This window comes from Budorcas taxicolor, chromosome 2 (assembly GCF_023091745.1).
Source record: "Budorcas taxicolor isolate Tak-1 chromosome 2, Takin1.1, whole genome shotgun sequence".
Classification (NCBI taxonomy): domain Eukaryota; kingdom Metazoa; phylum Chordata; class Mammalia; order Artiodactyla; family Bovidae; genus Budorcas; species Budorcas taxicolor.
Window position 1 is genome coordinate 4,238,122 of NC_068911.1, and position 20,364 is coordinate 4,258,485.

A 20,364-nucleotide genomic window follows, 5' to 3' on the forward strand; every position below is an offset into this window, starting at 1 on the left:
ATGCATGTAAAAAGTTAGTCTCTGTAAAGTGCCCAGATACATACTGAGCGCTATACAGCAATGGTTCTGACTGACGGCATTATGTTGCATTCTAGAGGTTGTAATGGGGTTAGGTTGCTTCCTTGAGCCTATTCTAGACTGAAGTAGCTCGAGAGTTTATTTCTTCACACAGCATTTACTGCCTGCCATGCCCCCACAAAAGACAGGTTAATGGGGGAGTTGAGAATCAGTCAGTAGGCTCCCCAAACCATGTTACTCACATAGACGTTCGGTACTTGATGTCATCTTTTTCAGCCAGCTCCTCACAAGTGAGGCCGTTATGCTCTTTCCAGAGTCCTTGACACTTCCTACAGGTTTCCTGGGGATAAAGGAGAGACACAAAGACAGCTCTTGGTGAAGAGATACCATGTAAGTTTCCATTCAACAAGAGGGAATGTGAAACAAGCTTCACTTGGCTTGAATTCTTTTGGAGGATTGCTCTCCCTTTCAGCAGGGATATTTCTTAAGACATCTCTCAACAGAAGAAGTAAGAATCATTAGAAGGAACCATAGGGAAATTCTTCGCTCTTTAGATCAAAATAAAGCACTGCTCCCATCACCCAATTTGTATAAGGCTTTCTAAAAATTCCAAGAGTCGCCTGAAAAACCCAGAGGATCGATTTATGTGGTCTTGGGCTTTTAAAATTAAAATCCTGTGAGCTGTTTGAGGGCTGGTTCCACCCTCTAATCCAGCACTGGTCTGGCAGACACCACTTGCGTTAAAACTGAACCGAAGGACAATCTAGACCAGGATCACTAGGGGTCGTTACGGGAGACATCCCCTCAGCCACCCCTCACTCAAAACCATGGCTATCATCCTCCATAGCTTAACTCCATTTATAATATAAATTTTTAAAAGTATTACTTTTTATTCAAGGACCCGTCACAGTTTACAAAATATTCTCATATATGCTGGAAACCATCTTACCTCAACAAGAAGAATTTAAAGAAACATGAATCAAATGTAATTTCCATAAATGGAAATCACCACCGTAATAAGTACAATGAAGGAAAAGATGGTGTTATCAGCTTTCTTTGGCCTGGGGGCCAGTGAAGCCTTGAGGAAGTGGAGCCTGAGATTAGGAAGATGAGTCAAGAAAGCAAAAGGAGAATCGTGTTCCAGACAGAGGAACAGTAAGATGCTTGCAGAGGAAGTTGGGTAAGTTTGGTCCATGTAGCTGGACTGCAGATACTGAAAATAGGCCTAGCGAGGCCCACTGAAGCCTGTCTGTGTGAGGCTTTGTCAGTTCAGTTCAGTCGTGTTCGACCCTTTGTGACCCCATGAATCGCAGCACGCCACGCCTCCCAGTCCATCACCAACTCCCGGAGTTTATTCAAACTCACGTCTATTGAGTCGGTGATACCATCCAGCCATCTCATCCTCTGTCATCCCCTTCTCCTCCTGCCCCCAATCCCTCCCGGCATCAGGGTCTTTTTCAATGAGTCAACTCTTCGCATGAGGTGGCCAAAGTACTGGAGTTTCAGCTTTAGCATGAGTCCTTCCAATGAACACCCAGGACTGATCTCCTTTAGGATGGACTGGTTGGACCTCACTGAGGTCCAAGGGACTCTGAACACCACAGGTCAAGAGCATCAATTCTTCGGCACTCAGCTGTCTTCACAGTCCAACTCTCACATCCATACATGACCACTGGAAAAACCATACCTTGACTAGACGGACCTTTGTTGGCAAAGTAATGTGTCTGCTTTTGAATATGCTATCTAGGTTGGTCATAACTTTCCTTCCAAGGAGTAAGTGTCTTTTAATTTCACGGCTGCAATCACCATCTGCAGTGATTTTGGAGCCCAAAAAATAAAAGTCTGGTACTGTCTCCACTATGACCCCATCTATTTCCCATGAAGTGATGGGACCAGATGCCATGATCTTCGTTCTCTGAATGCTGAGCTTTAAGCCAACTTTTTCACTCTCCACTTTCACTTTCATCAAGAGGCTTTTTAGCTCCTCTTCACTTTCTGCCATAAGGGTGGTGTCATCTGCATATCTGAGGTTATTGATATTTCTCCCGGCACTCTTGATTCCAGCTTGTGCTTCTTCCAGCCCAGTGTTTCTCATGATATACTCTGCATATAAGTTAAATAAGCAGGGTGACAATATACAGCCTTGACGTACTCCTTTTCCTATTTGGAACCCGTCTGTTGTTCCATGTCCAGTTCTAACTGTTGCTTCCTGACCTGCATACAGATTTCTCAAAAGGCAGGTCAGATGGTCTGGTATTCCCATCTCTTTCAGAATTTTCCAGTTTCTTGTGATCCACACAGTCAAAGGCTGTGGCATAGTCAATAAAGCAGAAATAGATGTTTTTCTGGAACTCTCTTGCTTTTTCCATGATCCAGCGGATGTTGGCAATTTGATCTCTGGTTCCTCTGCCTTTTCTAAAACCAACCTGAACATCAGGGAGTTCACGGTTCACGTATTGCTGAAGCCTGGCTTGGAGAATTTTGAGCATTACTTTACTAGTGTGTGAGATGAGTGCAATTGTGTGGAAGTTTGAGCATTCTTTGGCATTGCCTTTCTTTGGGATTGGAATGAAAACTGACCTTTTCCAGTCCTGTGGCCACTGCTGAGTTTTCCAAATGTGCTGGCATATTGAGTGCAGCACTTTCACAGCATCATCTTTCAGGATTTGAAATGGCTCAACTGGAATTCCATCGCCTCCACTAGCTTTGTTCTTAGTGACGCTTTTGCCTTTTCATACTGAACAGTATGAAAAGGCAAAATGATAGGATACTGAAAGAGGAACTCCCCAAGTCGGTAGGTGTCCAATACGCTACTGGAGATCAGTGGAGAAATAACTCCAGAAAGAATGAAGGGATGGAACCAAAGCAAAAACAATACCCAGTTGTGGATGTGACTGGCGATAGTTCTAGCAAGGTCCGATGCTGTAAAGAGCAATATTGCATAGAAACTTGGAATGTTAGGTCCATGAATCAAGGCAAATTGGAAGTGGTCAAACAGAAGACGGCAAGCGTGTATGTCGACATTCTAGGCATCAGCAAACTAAAATGGACTGGAATGGGTGAATTTCACTCAGATGACCATTATATCTACTACTGCGGGCAGGAATCCCTCAGAAGAAATGGAGTAGCCATCATGGTCAACAAAGGAGTCTGAAATGCAGTACTTGGATGCAATCTCAAAAACAACAGAATGATCTCTCTTCGTTTCCAAGGCAAACCATTCAATATCATGGTAATCCAAGTCTATGCCCCAACCAGTAATGCTGAAGAAGCTGAAGTTGAACGGATCTATGAAGACTTGCAAGACCTTTTAGAACCAACACCCAAAAAAGACGTCCTTTCATTATAGGGGACTGGAATGCAAAAGTAGGAAGTCAAGAAACACCTGGAGTAACAGGCAAATTTGGCCTTGGAGTACGGAATGAAGCAGGGCAAAGACTAATAGAGTTTTGCCAAGAAGATGCAATGATCATAGCAAACACCCTCTTCCAACAACACAAGAGAAGACTCTACACATGGACATCACCAGATGGTCAACAATGAAATCAGACTGATTATATTCTTTGCAGCCAAAGATGGAGAAGCTCTATACAGTCAGCAAAACAAGACCAGGAGCTGACTGTGGCTCAGATCATGAACTCCTTATTACCAAATTCAGACTTAAATTGAAGAAAAGTGGGGAAAACCACTAGATCATTCAGGTATGACCTAAATCAAATCCCTTATGATTATACAGTGGAAGTGAGAAATAGATTTAAGGGACTAGATATGATAGACAGGGTGCCTGATGAACTATGGACGGAGGTTTGTGACACTGTACAGGAGACAGGGATCAAGACCATCCCCATGGAAAAGAAATGCAAAAAAAGCAAAATGGCTATCTGAGGAGGTCTTACAAATAGCTGTGAAAAGAAGAGAAGCAAAAAGCAAAGGAGAAAAGGAAATCTATTCCTATTCGAATGCAAAGTTCCAAAGAATAGCAAGGAGAGATAAGAAAGCCTTCCTCAGGGATCAATGCAAAGAAACAGAGGAAAACAAAATGGGAAAGACTAGAGATCTCTTCAAGAAAATTAGAGACACCAAAGGAACATTTCATGCAAAGACGGGCTCGATAAAGGACAGAAATGGTAGGCACCTAACAGAAGTAGAAGATATTAAGAAAAGGTGGCAAGAATACACAGAAAAACTGTACAGAAAAGAGCTTCACGACCCAGATAATCACGATGGTATGATCACTCACCTAGAGCCAGACATCCTGGAATGTGAAGTCAAGTGAGGCTTTGTAGGACATGATTATTGGTCTAACTTTTATGGTAAGAGTGCTGGGAGGCGTCAAAAGGTGTCAAGCATGGAAGTAACACGAGCAGGTTGCTGATTTTTAAAAGATGATTATGTGTAGTAGCATTTCTATATCAAAAAAAGGTGGTGGTGGGAGAATATGGTAATATACAAAAATCAGCCCCAAAGGATACCCAAGAATTGGTAGCACTGATTATCCTGAGTGGCTAGAAAGTGGGCTGTGGGCTGCCTGTATGTTACATAAATGTACTACCTAATTAAAATATAAAATTTAAAAAAGAAACAGAATGGACTTCATGAAGAACTGAGAACCTGAATAACTCTTTCTCATAAAAAGCCTTCAATCAGCGGGACGGGGTGGGGGTGGGGTTGAGAGGAGCTGGTCAGAGGCTGTCTGTTAAATGCTGTTGCTTCCAGAAGGCCCTGATGCTGTCTGGTCTACTACCGACATCTGTCAGCAAACAGAAGCTAAGTCAGTAGTGACTTCATTATTATACACCCAAACATAAAGCAGCACAAAACCCATTTTTAAAAGCCCTTGTGTCTGACTATTCTAGGAAACTGGAGGATAAACAACAGCTGGAGGACAGATGAGCTGGTATCTAGACCCTAACCTTCAAAACAATACCAACCTAGTCACCCACTAGGAGCAACAGCTTGGAAACAGTGCATAGCGTCGAGAGAGCTTTCCAGCACTCCTGGTGGCCCAGCTATTAATTCACGGGGCCTTCCTCACAGGGAAGAGCCCATCTTCCAGGCGAGGCACAGGCCCACAACAGTAAGGTGGCCCGGCCAAGCCGAGCCAGCTGGGAGTGAGGGGTCACCGTGAAGCCATTGCTCACTTCCAACACCACAGTGGCTCTCCTGTGGGTCTGTGTGTGGATTTTCAGGCATGTTCTTCTCGCTGAAGGCATCAGGGGTCCCAATGGATAAAATGAAACGCCTTTTGAAGAGACTAGAAACCCACAATTAAAATATGAGAAGCTAATAGCAGGCTGGGTGGGTTTTTACATTTGGAGCTTTCTCTGTTGCTTCTTCACAACATGCTCTCTTCTAAGCACAGTGTGCATTTTACTAAGAGGTAATCCTCTCAAGCACAGCTAGGCTTTGTTCCTAAATGCAACGAATGCTTAAACAGTATTAGAAGGAATGTTCTGGAACACTTCTAACATGAAGATAGTCAATTCTTCAAAGTAAGGTTAATGAAAGTCCCAAGGACCATTTGTAAGGCAGAGTACACAGCTGACAAGGAACTTCCAAACACGCGGGACGTGCACATCCTGGCTCTCAAATCTAATCAGGGAGACTCTCCATCACCCTTGTGCATGTTCAGATCAGGAGGAAGCAGCTGAGTTCATCACCATCGCAAATACACAGAGAAGTCAGCTCCTTCCTTTTTGATGAGGAAGGCGTGCACATACTGGTTATCTCGTTAAGGAGCAGCTACCAGCCAGTGTTCCTCATGGTATCAGAGAGATTTCTGGTCAAGTTTTTATGCTGCCCTTTAGTGCTTAAGATGCCTCAAGGTGATCTGCCTATTCATTAAGGTCTTAACCTTGCACTATGAAGAAAGCACTCGATGGCTTCTGTTCATCCATTTTCTGCTGCTTAAATGTTTAATGGGTAAGGCAGAAGATGTTTAATGGGTTTAGTTTCAGATGACCCTGTCAGGGAGCTGACATTTCTTCACTGAAACAGCTTCCCCAAAGGTAGCAGATGGTGCCCCAGGTCATCGTCTACACGTAGCAGGGCCTCCTGCTGGTGGCAGAGAACCTGAGAGAGGAGACCCAGGGTGACCAGGGTCCAAGTCGCCAGAATCAGTGCTCGCCACACCCCAGGCCTGCTCTGAAGCCGCTGCGTTCCTTGTCACTCTGCATCTTACCTGCCTGACTCCAGCTCTGTCTCAGAAGCGGAACAGGGTATAAGCTGCTCCCTTACTTCTGAATTGTTCCTTCAGGGAAACTTCCAGACTTACTCTCCTGGGGAGAGATGTCGCAAGCCTAAAATATGGGGATGGGGCTGTGGCCAATTCAAATAGAATCTCTGAATTCCAAGTCTCTGCTCTGCCATCTCAGGTACTCAAAGAATGATGGGGCTGTAAATCCTCAGAACTCTTTCATAAAAGCTGAGGCCCAGGCATGTGGCCATTCACAGATGCTCGGCATATTCTAGAAGCCACAGGGCTGTGGGCATTCAGGCCACATGTGTCTTCCAGTTGTCAAAGTCACTGGTTCTCCCCACCTCAAGACCCAAATGACACACGGATACTAGCCAAACCCAGTGAGAGTTTCATAGTGAGAGAGAAAAGCAGACAGCGAGATGGATGCTAGAACCCCTGGAATCAGTAAAGCTCGGCAAAGCCAGAGCTCAGGCACAAGCAGCGGGCTCTCCTTCCTGTCACCGAGGGAATTTGAGAAGTTCTGTTTTCTCTATGGTAAGGATGCCGAGGAAGTTAGATACATGAGCAAACCGAGTACAGCACAGTGGAGGTAAGCACACCAGTGTGCACACACACAGGCACACGAGAGGCAGCAGAGTAGGGGGAGGGGCGAAGTCAGACAAGGATTCTCTGAGGAGGTGGCATGTTCATGGGACTGAATAAAACCAGTATTATGAGTGATAAGAACACCCAAGCAACCGATATCCCATTTGGGCTGACATCTTTTAGTGCAGCGCCCTGCCCAGCTCCAATAGCCTGAAGTCTGTAAAATACGCGAACCAGGGACTTCCCTGGTGGTCCAGTGGTTAGGACCCCATGCTTTCACTTTTGAGGCCATGGGTTCAATCTCTGGTCAGGGAACTAAGATCCCATAAGCTGCAGGGCATGGCCAAAAAAAAAAAAAAGAGTAGAACCAGACTCTCAAGCATTTCAACTATCAAACATATTCAATGTGCTAATATTTTAATGAGCATGAATGCTTTTCATATCATTAAATTAAAAAATGTTTTAAACTAAAATTATTTAAAGGCATTTATTTCATCCTACCCTTTAAAACTTTCTAAATTTATATTTTGCAATGTATGTTACAACAGTAGTACAAACATGTAACTTATAAATAAATACCCATACACTCTGGGGGGAATTCTGCTGTATACATTTTTCTTCCCCGATAGAGAGAGCAATCATAAAGTCAGACATCTGCTGCTCTCGAGCTTGGACAGTCATGGAAGAAGGGAACCAGACAGGGCAGCAATCTGCCTGGGCTTGCATTTCCAGAAGCTCTGATGGACTGAAGGGCCGAGCAAGAGGCAGGAAGACAGTTAAGCAGAAACTGGAAGAGTCTGTGGGCTTGGGCTGCTGGAAGCATGGACTTGGATCGAGTGCTGCAGGAGGAGAAGCAGCTCCGAGTGAGGTGGGTGGTAGAGGTGAGAATACAAGTTTAATTTTAGACTAGCTTATTTATTCACTCTCAATATTTGCTGAATTTTTATCATTTGTCAAGGGCTATAGCAGATGCTGGGGATATAGCAATAAGCAAGTCAGACTTCTTGGGGTTTATGTTCTGGTGAAGAAAACATTAAACGAACAGGGTATCTAGCTACAACTGTGGTAGGAACATTTCAGAGGGAAAGCACTGGGTGCTGTAAAGCAGCAGAGTTAAGAATCAGCCCAGGGACCAGGAAAGCCTGAGGATACGGTGCTGAAGCTGAGCCCTCAGGGATGAGAAGAGTGAGCCGGATTTGGGGGAAGGGTGCTCTAGGCAGAGGGAGGAGCAGGGGGGAGGGCTCTGGCATGGGGGTGGGGGATGGCCTGTCTCATCTGCGGGGCAGAGGGAGCTGGTATTAGCTGGAGCCCAAGGGGGAGAGCTGACAGTGGACAGTGGTTAACCCTGGTGCAGCCACTGGAGGAGGGAGGTATTTGGAAAGCCAGGGTGATGGGTGGGAAGCACAATGATCTAATTTACATTTTTAAAAGACCATTCTGGCTGCTCATGGCGGAGGGAGGGATGCCTTGCTAGGCGGCAGGACTTTGCAGGGACCCCCCCCCCCCACCCCCAACACACACAGGACAAGGGCCCTGTAAACAACTTGGAGAACAAGCCCTAGAGTCTGGATTCAGTTCTGGGCCTAACTGCTGCTGCTGCTAAGTCACTTCAGTCGTGTCTGACTCTGTGCGACCCCACAGACAGCAGCCCACCAGGCTCCCCCGTCCCTGGGATTCTCCAGGCAAGAACACTGGAGTGGGTTGCCATTTCCTTCTCCAATGCATGAAAATGAAAAGTCAAAGTGAAGTCACTCAGTCGTATCCGACTCTTAGCGACCCCATGATTGCAGCCTACCAGGCTCCTCCGTCCATAGGATTTTCCAGGCAAGAGTACTGGAGTGGGGTGCCACTGCCTTCTCCATAGTCACTTCAGTTGTGTCCAACTCTGTGCGACCCCACAGACAGCAGCCCACCAGGCTCCACCATCCCTGGGATTCTCCAGGCAAGAAGACTGGAATGGGTTGCCATTTCCTTCTCCAATGCAGGAAAGTGAAAAGTGAAAGTGAAGTCGCTCAGTCGTGTCTGACTCTTAGCGACCACATGGACTGCAGCCCACCAGGCTCCTCCGCCCATGGGATTCTCCAGGCAAGAGGACTGGAGTGGGCACCATTGCCTTCTCCGAGCTTCCACAGCCCTCCACGACTCTGTTCCTTAACCCAGCGGGGCCAGCGATGAGCCTGCAGCAGTGAGGCTGATACGTGACTGGCAAACAGCTACACGTCTATCGTTTCTGGTCAGGAATAAGAGGGCCAGTTTCCCTACATGATTTCAGAAAGGGACTTGACTTTACAAAGGAGATTTGTTTTTTCAGCTTTGGCTCTTTGATGAGTTTCTCACTGAAATGTCATCTATATGGTAGAGACCATCTTTAAAAAGTGTCTCAAACTCAGATATCCCACTCAAGGTTTCCCTGGCTCAAGGTTTCAGACTTACACATCTTCCGGTACAGGCTGTTCACATACACATTTTATTCAGTCTTCACAGCAATACTACTTGGCCATTATTCACCCCCTCTCTTTTTTTTTGGTTAAGTAAATGAGAAAAGGAAGGCTCAGAGAGGCAAATTAACTTGTTCATAAGGTTATTAAGCTATGGACTCAAGTCTGCTCAAATCCATTCCTGCTTCCCACTCTGTTCTCACTGCCTCCTGGCACGGTGTTGTGAGCAAGAACAGGTCACTGCTCACTGGAAACCCAAGGGCATGAGGGTATGAGCATCTTATGTAGGGGAAACCACAGAGGAAGGGTCAGCGAGGTCATGTAGAATCCTGGGCATCAGGGCACTGAGGTGTGGACACCCAGCTGCAGCTGCACAGGATGCCTGCTTCCCCCGTTTCCTGGAGAGCTGGGAAGGACCCATGAAGAGGCAGGATGGACTAGGAGTAAACCCAAAGACACGGCTTCTTAATAATAATGATAGGAATCCGCGAACCACAGGGCAATCCCGGGCTGGACACGTGTGAGGAAGTAGCTGCTCTTGCCGCTTTCCACCAGCTTCATGTCTGGAAGTGTGTCCTGAGATTCCTATTAGATGTACACACATGAGCTTTCCACACCAGAACCAACTACCAATGACCTGGTCCTTCCCTCAACTAGCCACAGGGCCTTTCTTTGCAAATACTTGCCACTCACTTCCTCAGAGGTGGCCAGGACCAGAAGGGGTGAGGACCTGCGGGTGGCAGTGGCTGAGACCACGGCCACCACAAGGCTGCCCTGGAGCGCTCTGCACTGAGCGGAGCAGGGACACCTCCCCGCTCCTCCTTCGCCGAGAGCTGCCACGGGGACCAGCACTGTTCTCAGCAATCTGCCGGTGAACAAACGAAGTCCCCGCCCTCCTAGAGTCTATATTCTGGGGCGGGGGGGGGGGGGCAGTGGGCGGACCACCACACAGGTAAAATGTCTGCCCTGTCAGAAGACAGGGAACATCTGGGGAACTAAAGCCAGGTGCAGGGCAGAAGTGCAGCGAGGTGTGCGAGGCGGCACTGCAGCTCACGGCTGAAGGGCATCTGCTGGAGGAGGGGGAGTGGGACGGTGCAGGAGAAGACGCTTAGACAAGCCGCTGTCCAGGGCGCGCCCGTTCCGAGCCAGCACTCAGGCTAGCCCGCTGGCCTCCTGCCAGGACTCCACGCCTGACACTTCAGCCTTGCGAAGCTCTGCCGAGGTGTCCTTTCTCTGCTGGCAACACGTACTCATCAGCTCTCATTTCAAATACTAGGGGTTCCGGGAAACCCAACTGACTTGGTCAGAAGCTGGTACTTTTTCTCTGCACTCCCAGAGCCCTTGGCTTCAATGCTATTACAGAACCTTTAATAGTGCCTCGTGATTATCTGATTACATCACATCTCCAAGGGCTCAGGCACTCCTTGAAGGCATAGTCTATGCCCTGCTAATCACTACAGGCAGGCTTGGAGCGGAGGGTCCATCTATTAAAAAATGCCATCCCCTGAGTGCCTGCTGTGAGCCACACGGGGATCCACTGGTGACTAGGGCAGCAGAAAGTCCAGACTGAAAGGAGCCTATAATCTTCCACACTATGTCTCAATTATCTTCGGATTTCTAGGGCCTGGCACTAGGTCTGACACACACAAGGGGCTGAACGGATGAAAAGCTACAGAGACGATGGTGGGCAAGACAAAGCACATTCCGCTCCATGAAGAGCTACAAATGCGGCTAGCCTGCCCTGTTCTGGGGGCTTCTGCATTTTACGTGGGAAAAGGCACACGGAACCTCCAGGTAAATTGATCTCTCCCCCAAAGAACCCTATAACATCTTTTTCTTTAAAATTACACAAAACGTGGTGATGGTTTTACGACAAAGTCAAGTTACATGTGGGACAACTTCAAGTTAGTCCATCAAAGTTTATGCCTTAAGGATATGGGTTATGCCTTTTGCACTGCATTCCTTTCTTTGCTCCTTAAAACCCTTCCCCAAGCTAATGCACAAAACTTACAGATAGGTTACTACCAAGAAGTTAACGGCCAAATGCCTGCAGAAGGTGCTTGAGAAAGTACTGCATGCATTTAAAGTAAGATATTCTTGGTCAATTTTCTCCTATAGCTTCCATATGTGGAAACGGATCTCTCTTCATTTCCAATGAAAGGAGCTTCACCAAGTACACTGCCTGTGAGAGCCTCTAGTTCAGAGGGATTAGGACTCAAATCACAGTCAGTCAGGCTCTTCCCAGGGGGTGTGGAAGGTCAGTGGCCACCTGAGGTCAGATCACAGGTTCCTCCTGCCCACCCCTCACCCCAACAAGACAAGTCCAGCCTGCCTGGGCCTACTTTTCCTAAGGATGAACAAAATTCAAACATTAATTCTTTTGGTGATGTCTTATAATTACTGGATTACATCATGCCTCTACAAGAAGCCAAGCTCTCCTAAGAGATTTCTCACTATCCTTCAAATTAAATAATCTCTCTGAGACAGAAGAACCTTTTGATTTTTGAATGCAGAAATTAAAATCTGGGTGTGGCCAGGCAACAGCTCTGGGCAACATTACTGCAGAATGGGTTTCTCTGGGGAAGACTCCATAGTGTTCCTTTTTTTGGATGGACACACACACAGAACTATAGGAATTTAAAACATGTGCGCACTGGGTGCACACCCTACCACTTCTATGCACAGAAAGAGACTCTGAAAAGAGAAATCTCCAAATCTCATTCCTGCAGCTTAGAAGGAAGCCCAACAGCCCTTCTCTCCAGATTCACCGAGATCAGGTGACAAATCAGAACAGGCGGCTCATATCTGGTTTCTGTGCTGCTGCTGCCCCCTAGGGACAGGAAGCTGTGAAGGCACGGAGACTCATGGAGAGAGCTGGGCTGCCCGGGAGAGCGCTGGGTGTGCTCAGCTGGGTCCCACTCTGCAACCCCACGGACAGTAATCCACCAAGCGCCTCTGTTTGTGGAATTTTCCAGGCAAGAATACCGGAGTGGGGTTGCCAATTCCTTCTCCAGGGGATCTTCCCTAGGAGAGGGTAACACAGAAACACTGACTGGGAAAGGCCATTATACTAAGGCCATGGCTGCCTGCTTTTTACTGTACTACGCAGCCAGGACTTCTAAGAAACAGTGGGATGTAATGTAAATGTAAATTACTCCCGGGTGTCCAGGAATAATAGAAGTCCAATTTTACCTTTATTGAAATAACCACAAAACACCAATTTCCTCATAGAATTAATAGTTATTCAGGTATGACTTTCTCTAGAATGTCCACTGAACAGAACCATGGGGACGATATCAGCAACACCCGTGGCACGCCAGCAGGCACATCCTAATATACTCTGATGACTATGCTCGGTAATGGGGAATAAAATGGACAGATAGAAGTCGCCCACCTTCCCAGAAGTTACTCAGGGAAAGGTCACCATATGTCATATAAGTAAAACACACAGTGAGACAAGATTATAGGTGCTCAGGAGGAAAATATGGCGCTGCGTTGCAGAGAGGGCTGCTGTTCATAATTTGAAAGTGGGTGGCGGGGGAGGGCTTCTCTGAGAAAGTGTATTTAAGCAGAGACCTAACAGAGAAGAGGAAGTAGGCTCTGTGCTGTCTGGGGGGAGGGATTCCAGGCCATGGGAATAGCAAGGAGGGAGGTGGAAAGGCCGCTGGGCTGAAGAAGGGCGGGGTGTCTGGGGCCTGGGAGACAGTGCTAAGGACCCTGGCACGCACCCAGAGTAAACAGGTTAAAGAGGGTTCTCTGAAAAAGGACTTAAGTGAGTGAAGTCCTCAAACCCCGTCCACTGGCCTCCTCCCCGGCAAGCTCACAGGTCTTGGAGCCACACCTCCACCTGGGCCCCAGGTCTCTCGGGCCTCGTGCTGTGCTCACAGCTTTGAAAGGGCGGGTGGGCAGAGGCTGTGACTAAGCCCAGCCCAAAGGGCTCTGCTCACAGTAGACGCAAAACACAAGGCAAGTCTGGGGAACCAGCTCCTCACAGCTATGATTCATACAACTATGGACTAGAATCCATTGGTGGGTTATGAAATTATTTTAGTAAAATACAGTAAGTGGATTTTAAAAAACTAGAACAGAAAAGATACAAGAGTGCATTCCATATGCCAGGTATTTATTTCGTAAAACTATTGCTTTGGTTATACATATACATGTTTATGTTTGCACTGATTTTATGGTAAAATATATTCCTACTCTAAGTCACAGTCAAAACAATCTGAAAGCCATCAACTTAGGATTCAGTCAGTCATCCATCCGTTCAAACACCAAAAAGCTTCTTTAGAGGATGACTTACAGATGCACTGTACACCAGAAAAGCAGAGAAACCAGACCCCGCCATGCAGGCCTGAGCAGGAATGAAGGCCACCTGGGCACCTCTCCCCCGTGTCTGGTCCAGCAGCAGGCGGGGAGGTGTATGCAGCTGGGCTTCAAGACCAGGCAGAGGCGGCGCCGGAAGGTCTGAGCACACGAGGAAGGAGGGGCCTCAGACCTGGGCCGCACAGCGGAAGGGCTGAGTCGAAGGTGGGTGCGGTTCCAGGGGGCACTCTGTACAGCTGGCAGTGGTCCCAGCACCAGGGGCAGGACTCAGGGTTCCCAACACCCCTGGTGGATGCTGGGCAGGATGGCTCACAAACGTCTCTGACCCCGGCCCTTCGCCTGAGGAGCAGAAGTTTCCAAAGAAGGAGGCCCCGCAGGCCCCTTGTAGTGGCCTGTGTCTCCCGAAGGCGGCGTGGCTGCTCCCTCAGCCTGTACCGCCCCCTCCTTCCCACCCCACAGAGGTTCACACCCTAGCAGAGGAGCCATGAGCTGACTATAACTGTAATAAAATGAACAGTCATCCCCAAAGAGACCTGGACTGACAGCTGTGCTGCACAGGCCAGTCAGGCTCTCTAGACAGGGAAGGCGTCGACCAGAAGCCACACCTTCTCAGATGCTGCACCTGACAGAAGAGAGCACAGACAAATACCTGCTCTTTCGTGAGGAGAGGACTTCTTAAACACACCCCCCAAAGCACACACTACAAAGGCAAACTGAGTGAACGGAGTAGTCTCACCCCAGGGAAGACACCGCAGACAGGGTAACAGATGCGTGACTGACTGGAAGATATCTGGAACACTTAAAACCGAAAGCAGATTAATATCTAAAGCACACAGAGAACCGGCAAAAACTGGGAAGTAAAAACAAAAATCTGATATAAAAATGGGTTAAAGACATGAGAAGGGAGAGGAGCAACTTTAAAAGTTACCAAAGACAGATGACCAACAGGCACATGAAAGGATGCTCAACATCACTATTACAGAAACGCAGATCAAAATTACAATGAGGTGTCACCTCACACCGGTCACAATGACCATCACCAACAAGTCTACAAATAATAAACGGTGGAGAGGGTGTGGACAAAAGGGAACCTTCCTACACTGTTGGAGGGAAGGTAAATTGATACAGTCTCTATGGGGAACAGAATGGGGGTTTCTCAAAAAACTAAAAAAGAGAGTTATCACATGATCCAGCAATCTCACTCTTGGGCATATATCCAGAAAAGACAGGGACTTTTACTTTGAAAAGATACACACCCCCCCAAGGTTCACAGCAGCACTGTTCACAAAAGCCAAGGCATGGAAGCGACCTAAGTGTCCGCTGGCAGATGGGCGGATAAAGACGACGCGGTGCACACACGTATATACAACGGACCACTACTCAGCCGCAGAAAGAATGGAATAACGCTATCTGCAGCAACGTGAATGAAGCCTGCCCTTCTCACCTTTTAACCATTTGGGAGGAACTTCTTAAGAGTGACGAGGACACAATTCACCCTTTTGTTGGTAACTCGCATTATGGTCTCAGTATATGCCAGTCGCTCTGAGCTGTTACCAGCAAAGCCACAGGCATCCACCACAGCCATCCTTACCCTACTCGAGGGCTGCTGGGCCCTTGGAGTCCTCACGTTTGTTTGGCCAGATGGTTTTTTTCCTTATTGCTGTCTCTATGACTGCCCCCACGTACTCCTCCTTTCTCCCCTTCTATGGTTAAGGAGCTGAAGACTAGATAACGAAGCATTGCAGAACTGGGTCTCACATAAAAAGAGACTGATCTGAAGGTCAATCTCCAGGGTGAGCCCTGGAGGACAGAGCATGCAGGCTGGGATGTTAACTATCTTGGAGGCATCAAAGGCTATTCTGATTAGCTCCTGCCACTATTTCAGTATGGAAGATGAAAAAAGGCAGCTGTGGGAAATTCTTCTCAAAAATGGTAATGATTATGAAATCTGCCCTGGCTTGACCTTACGGCCCTTTACCAGCCAGATAATCCTTGCCTACTGGGCCAACGCTGTATGGCGAGTGGTGCCCTCTGTTCCCAGAGATGAGTGCGAGGGGCTGCAAGGATATCAGGTCAACCCCCCGACTCCGTGTTCAGTTTCCCTGAGGGTGGAACTTCCAGACTATACAGACCAACACCAGTCTTTAGATACCAGGGTGAAGGAGAAAAATTCCCACGTCTTCTCATTTTACCAGATGACAAGCTTCTGACCAGGACATCTTTAGTTAGTTCTCATTAACAGGCTTTCTCACAAAACCCAACCCATGAGATTAGTGCAGTGGGAGAACAGGTATGTTACAATCTTTTTAGATCGAGCATGCAGGTCTCATCATACTCATCTGAATATTTTAGGAACCATGGTTTATGAGAAGTTGTCAGTGTACTCTTATGAAACCCTTGTCAAGAAAACAAGACCTAAAAAGAAAGACATTACAGAGACATAGTATCTGCAACTGTAATAACAAATGATGTTTCCTGATGGGATTAATCAAGGAGTCTGGATTCATCTATATTCCCATATTCGATGAACTAGAAAATGGGGACATTATTGTAATCATGCTGTTTTCCCCCCAGGACTCAAGAAGAATGGAGTTATTCCTGAAGAAAACAAAAACAGAACAGATTTAGATTTTATGTGGGGGATGTGAGGAGTTCTTGGCGGTGTGGTTTGAACTCATTAGGCTAGGAGCTTGGGGAGAGCTGGGGCTGGAGTCCAGATGTGGAAGGCTCTGGCATGCAGAAGGAATTTAGGACAGCCTGGATGAGGTCACCCCGGGCAAGTGGGGACAAACACGAAGGGGCACAGGTCAGGGTCCTGGGGTGCTCCAGAGTCCTGGGGTGCTCCCGGGCAGAGAAGGGGGAAACAGGAAGCTTCTGAGTGGTGGGGCCTTTAAGGTAACTAGACTAGGTTTCTTAAATGGAAAGATGACAGATGAAAGAGAGTGGCTAAGACTGCTATGCTCGAGGGGCTGGCAATCACTCTTTTGGGCTAGCTGACAGCACCACAGCCAGCTCTCTCTGCCGGAGTATCGACACACATCCTACTTGCATTTCTCTCTGGTGAAGTCTTGCACAATTCATGACAGAATTTCTGGCATTCTGTAGTCCTAGAGGGACAAGAATCCAAAGCCCTGTAGTGTCAGGCTTCTTGGAACCAAGAACTGGCTCAACTCTGAGCCCCGCTCACCACTAGGTAACACGCAGATAACTCCTGGCTCACACTCTGTTCGTTACTGATGGCTTACACTGCATTGCTCACATAACCCAAGACCCCACGCTGGCAGCAGCGTCCTGGCTGCTGCAAACTTTAGCTCCAATTTATAGCAGAGGACTCCTCGTGGATACCCACGGCGGTGTACAGCCCTACCTTCCAGCACGGCTGGGCTGAGGGCTGGCAGCTAGGCCTCAGAGTGTGTGAGGAAGGAGGGACAGCCTCCACAGCTGTCCCAACTGTCAGTCACAGCTCCTCTGACTATTTCTGATAACGAGATTGGTAATGATTTCTGGAAAACCTGGGAGAGCAGCAGGTTCCTGGAGGGACAGCAGGGGTGGGGTGGGAACGGCCAGAGCGCGTCCGAGCAGGACAGGGAGCAACAACTCTCGGTCCGACTCCTTCCGGCGGCTGCCGCCTCCCCGCACGCCTGCATGGGCTCTGCACGTCGGCATCGCTTCATTTTCTTGCTCACCTCTCTGCTGACCCCTCAATCCCACTCCTTCTCCAGTGGTGCTCACTTCCCCTTGCAGAACTGGACTTTTATAAGGAAGCAGAGGTCACGCATGAGTGTTCCCCTGTGGAGGCTGCTGTCCCCTTGAATGCGGCCCCCACTCACTCGTTTTTGGACCCCTCGGGACAATTAAGTCTCTCAAGTTTCCTTTTTCTTCCTTTTCCCTGAGACAGACACACAGACTTGCTCTACTGGAGAGATTTTATGGCTTAGCATGCTGGGTGGACCGACTGGAGGAAAAAAATGACATACAGCAAGTTATTTCAGAAACTCCAGTAAAAAAGAAAATGATGCGGTTTCAGGTGTATTTCCAGGCTGGTAACTGGAAAGTCCCACTGGATTTTCCTCCACTTCTAAAGCTCAAGGCACCCCACCTGTCGCCCCAGGTGAAAACAATAAAGACAACAGTGTAGCAGAAGGCCTGGAGAATAAAAGGAAGCATCTGTTGCTATTTACTGCGATGGGCAGTCTCTTCTCAAAGATGGCCACTCTGCAGATCTCCCTGGAGAAGCACAAGGATTCACAGGCAACTGCAGCACCTCCGGTGGGCGCCTGGCCTGCACAGGCTCGCCTACGGCCGGCCCCAGGGGGGCTCCCCTCCTCCCTGCTCCTTTCCCCTCTGCCTTGTGCGCTTCTGAGTCCTGGTGATCAGAGCGCGGCAGCGCAGCCGGGTGCTCCTCGGGGCTTGTTTTCTACATCAGCACAGTCAGCGCAATTCAGTCGCTCAGTAGTGTCTGGACCTTTGCGACCCCACGGACTGCAGCAGGCCAGGCCTCCCTGTCCATCACCAACTCCCGGAGCTTATTCAAACTCACGTCCATTGAGTCGGTGATGCCATCCAACCGTCTCATCCTCTGTCGACCCCTTCTCCTCCCGCCTTCGATCTTTCCCAGCATCAGCGTCTTTTCCAGTGAGTCAGTTCGTTGCATCAGGTGGCCAAAGTACTGGAGCTTCAGCCTCAGTCCTTCCAAAGAACACTCAGGACTGATCTCCTTTAGGACAGACTGGCTGGATCTCCTTGCAGTCCAAGGGACTCTCAAGAGTCTTGTCCAACACCACAGTTCAAAAGCATCAGTTCTTTGGCCCTCAGCTTTCTTCACAGTCCAACCCTCACATCCGTACACGACCACTGGAAAAACAACAGCTTCGACTAGACGGATCTTTGTTGGCAAAGTAATGTCTCTGCTTTTTAATATGCTGTCTACGTTGGTTATAGCTTTTCTTTCAAGGAGCAAGCACCTTTTAATTTCATGGCTGAAATCATCATCGGCAGTGATTGTGGAGCCCAAAGTCACAGCACATAGTGCCCTGTGGGTATGTCTCTCTCTTTTTTTGCTCCTAAGCTTTCAACCTTTCCCTCCTTGCTCCTAGTTCATTCAGTTCAGTCGCTCAGTTGTGTCTGACTCTTTGCGACCCCATGAATCGCAGCACGCCAGGGCTTGCTCCTAAGTGTGACAGAAAGGAAAGCCTCTCTTGGGCCCAAGCAACATGACTGAATACAAGCATCAGAAGGAGGAGGAAGAAACGTCACTCGACACAAGGTCGTGGTGCAAAATGCAAGTGGAAGAGTTCCAACTCGCGAGGCATGGGAACAGGAAAACGAGACCTGTCTCAATGCAGAAACAACCGGCGTGGTCTCCCTCCCGATGCTGCACGCCCACCACACTCCCACTCCACATGCTTCGGCCGCTCCAGGTACTGTGTGAATTCTTTCAAATATTTCTGTTACGGCAAACAGTAGAACACTATGCATTTGGTTAGCATGCTAACCATCCTATGTCTCCAGGCACTGTTATCCTTAGACCCCTACTGACATGCCCACATGGCTCTTTATCCAACTGAAGACTAGTCCTCTCCCTTAGGAACAAGAGCAGTTTCATCAGTGATTTTCAATTCTGTGGGACAGAACACTATAAAGGACATCAGAGAACACTTTCATGCAGACGAGTGGCTACAGATGGCTTCCTCGGGGGATGGTTACCTAGTTACTTGCTCCTCAGAGGAGCAGCAGCACCGTCTTTCCCAGGAGCATGTCAGAAAGGCAGAACGTCAGGCTCCACTCCAGACTTGCCAAGCAGATCTGCGTTTTGACAGGGTTACTAAGTGATGCGAATACACAGTAAAGTTTGAGAAGGCCAGACCTCTCCTTACACAGGTCTTGGTTTTGCTGATTCTTTTGATACTTCTGCTCAGACAAGAGAGTACCAGGTAATCAGAGATCTTTAGGAGATCAGTTTTCACCACTGGCAATTTTTAGGGAAGCTGACTATATGCATTACCTGTTCTTTTCAACACGGCTATGGAGAGTGGCAGAGCATGCCCCATGCTCATGAAATCACCCCTTCGTCTTGCTTCAAGGGAAAGGCCATCAGAGCACGCGGCAGCAGGGGACGAAGCAGCATGAGCGAGCGAGGTGAGGCAGGGCCGGCAGTGAGGCCGCAGCTCTTTCTGTCTGTAAACCAGGGTCTAAAAGTATCAGATTTGCTAAATATTCTGCTGAAAACGCGACGGTGGGCAGTACCCTTTGGGAAGCGCCGTGCACACACACGATGCTGGTGCAGGGTCCCCAGGGCCGCACATAGCCCACTGCACCGAGCACACGCTCGCTGACCACAGAGGCTGCCTGCCCGTGCAGGGGAGGGCCCCACCCGACGCCACGTTGAGGGAGCCGCCTGGAAGGGACACTCAGAACCAGGGAGAGTGCGGAGCTGACTGCCGACAAAGACCAACGAGCCTTTATTTTCTCGCTTACTTATTTATTCTTGGACTAAAATGTTCAGCGCAGTTCGTCACTCAAGTATAAACAGACCTTAGGATCTGAAGCACTGTGAAAAAGTGTGTGATCAGGGAGAACTTCATCGATGGTGTGTCCCACCATCTGCCCCCGAAGCATGCTGAACCACCAGCCCCACTTTTCCATTCGTTTTCTTCATGTTCAAAAACCCAAAGGTGACCTCTGTGAGCGAAAGTGCAACTAAGGTGCTGAAATGGGTCTCGAAACACAGTATGTTGCAAATGTGACTTCCCTCTCAACCTTCTCAAGCTGTGTTTAGATTTTATCCATGGCCCCGAC

General features: G+C 48.3%; 1 protein-coding gene across 3 annotated transcripts in view; it reads right to left on the minus strand.

Moving 5' to 3' along the window:
* The window catches only part of RNF216 (ring finger protein 216), a 121,258-nt gene that overhangs the window by 24,519 nt on the left and 76,375 nt on the right, over positions 1 to 20,364 (minus strand). For all 3 annotated transcript variants that reach the window (XM_052659983.1, XM_052659975.1, XM_052659992.1), the window contains one exon: positions 261 to 358. In XM_052659983.1, coding sequence (XP_052515943.1) covers positions 261 to 358 — 98 coding nt within the window. The remainder of the gene's footprint in view (positions 1 to 260; positions 359 to 20,364) is intronic.